Source organism: Egretta garzetta, unplaced genomic scaffold, assembly GCF_000687185.1.
Source record: "Egretta garzetta isolate BGI_Z169 unplaced genomic scaffold, ASM68718v1 scaffold155, whole genome shotgun sequence".
Taxonomy (NCBI): domain Eukaryota; kingdom Metazoa; phylum Chordata; class Aves; order Pelecaniformes; family Ardeidae; genus Egretta; species Egretta garzetta.
The window spans coordinates 381,093-382,628 of NW_009259613.1; the positions used below are offsets into that span (position 1 = coordinate 381,093).

At 43.8% G+C, this 1,536-nt stretch overlaps 1 protein-coding gene across 1 annotated transcript in view; it reads left to right on the plus strand.

Annotated features, from left to right (window-relative positions):
• Positions 1–1,536, plus strand: part of ADCY1 (adenylate cyclase 1) — a 316,417-nt gene that overhangs the window by 186,009 nt on the left and 128,872 nt on the right. Inside the window, exon 3 of the mRNA XM_009638467.2 lies at positions 390–395. Coding sequence (XP_009636762.1) covers positions 390–395 — 6 coding nt within the window. The remainder of the gene's footprint in view (positions 1–389; positions 396–1,536) is intronic.

A 1,536-nucleotide genomic window follows, 5' to 3' on the forward strand; every position in this document is an offset into this window, starting at 1 on the left:
CCAGGAAAAGAGTTTCTCCTCATGGCTCGAGGAATGGTAACAGCTACCAGTCATAAACACAGATTTATATAGCAGGCAGTGAGGACAAATAGAGTGTAAAAGGATTGTAGCGGAGAGAGAGAAAGCTGAGCGCAAACTGAGAGTGGTGTAAGGGAAGCTTCCAAGGAATGAGCTGAATTAGAGGAGGACTGCAGCACTCTGCTGTTTCTCTGCTTGGGATGAAGTGAGCCTCACCTCAGGTATTTGCTCCGAGTACAACAGCCGAGGGAGATCTTTACTCATCTCTTACAGAAGAGGAATCTCTGTGCTTTCTCTGTGTGCCAGTGTAGCTACTCTCTGGATATGTTTCTAGCTATCTAGACTTTCATATCACAGTTACCTTCATAGAGATTATGGTCAAGAATATGGTACATTTAATTATCAAAGAAACTCTTATTTTATGGCCTGTTACCCACTTACAATTTTATGCTTGCTTCACTGTGCTTAGTGCCTGCGGCTCATTCAGTGATGTTCTCAGTAGAGCTTTTTCCTAGAGATTTTACTTATGCCCATGCTGCTGGTAGCAACTTTTGGAAATTGCTTCACCACTCCCTTATTTTTTTTCTCTCTGTTCCCCTTTTCTCTGCATCAGAGTGGGATGATTTCTCAGTAAAGTTAATTCAGGCTCTTGCATTCTGTCAGGCTGTGGGAAACCATGCATTGCGATCCACAAGGGTAACAAAAAATGGATGCAGTTATAGTTCTGCATGTCTAATAGTAAGAAATGATTGCTTTAGTGATAATCTTGCCCATTATCATCACACGGTGTCGTGGTTTAACCCGGCTGGCAACTAAGCACCATGCAGCCGCTCCCTCACTCCCCCCCTCCCTCAGTGGGATGGGGGAGAGAATCGGGAAGAAAATAAAAGTTTAGATCCGAGGGCTGAGATAAAAACAGTTTAATAAGAGAAAATAATCATAATAGTAATAATGAGAATGATAACAGAATATACAGAATATACAAAACAAATGATGCACAATGCAATTGCTCACCACCCGCCGACTGATGCCCAGCCCATCCAAAGCAGTGATCATGCTCCCTGCAACCGACCGACTAACCTCCTCCAGGCACGAGATTATATAGTATGGAATAGCTCTTTGGTCAGTTTGGGATAGTTGTCCTAGCTGTGCTCCCTCCCAGCTTGTTATGCAAGAGAAGCTCAAAAAGTCCTTGTCTAAGCACTGCTTGGCAACAACTAAAAACATCAGTGTGTTATCAACATTCTTTCCTTGAGTAGTCTGAGCACTACTTGGCAACAACTGAAAACATCAGTGTGTTATCAACATTCTTCTGGTACTAAATCCAAAACACAGCACTATGCTAGCTACTATGAAGAAAATTAACTCTATCCCAGCCAAAACCAGGACACACAGTTACCACTCACTGGCCATTCAGTCCAGCAACTAAAATGAACTGACATTCCCCTTGAAGACTGGCTGCACTGGTGCTGGTACCAGCAGGGCAAGCGGGGCAAAGCGTGACTGTCTGACCCGTGG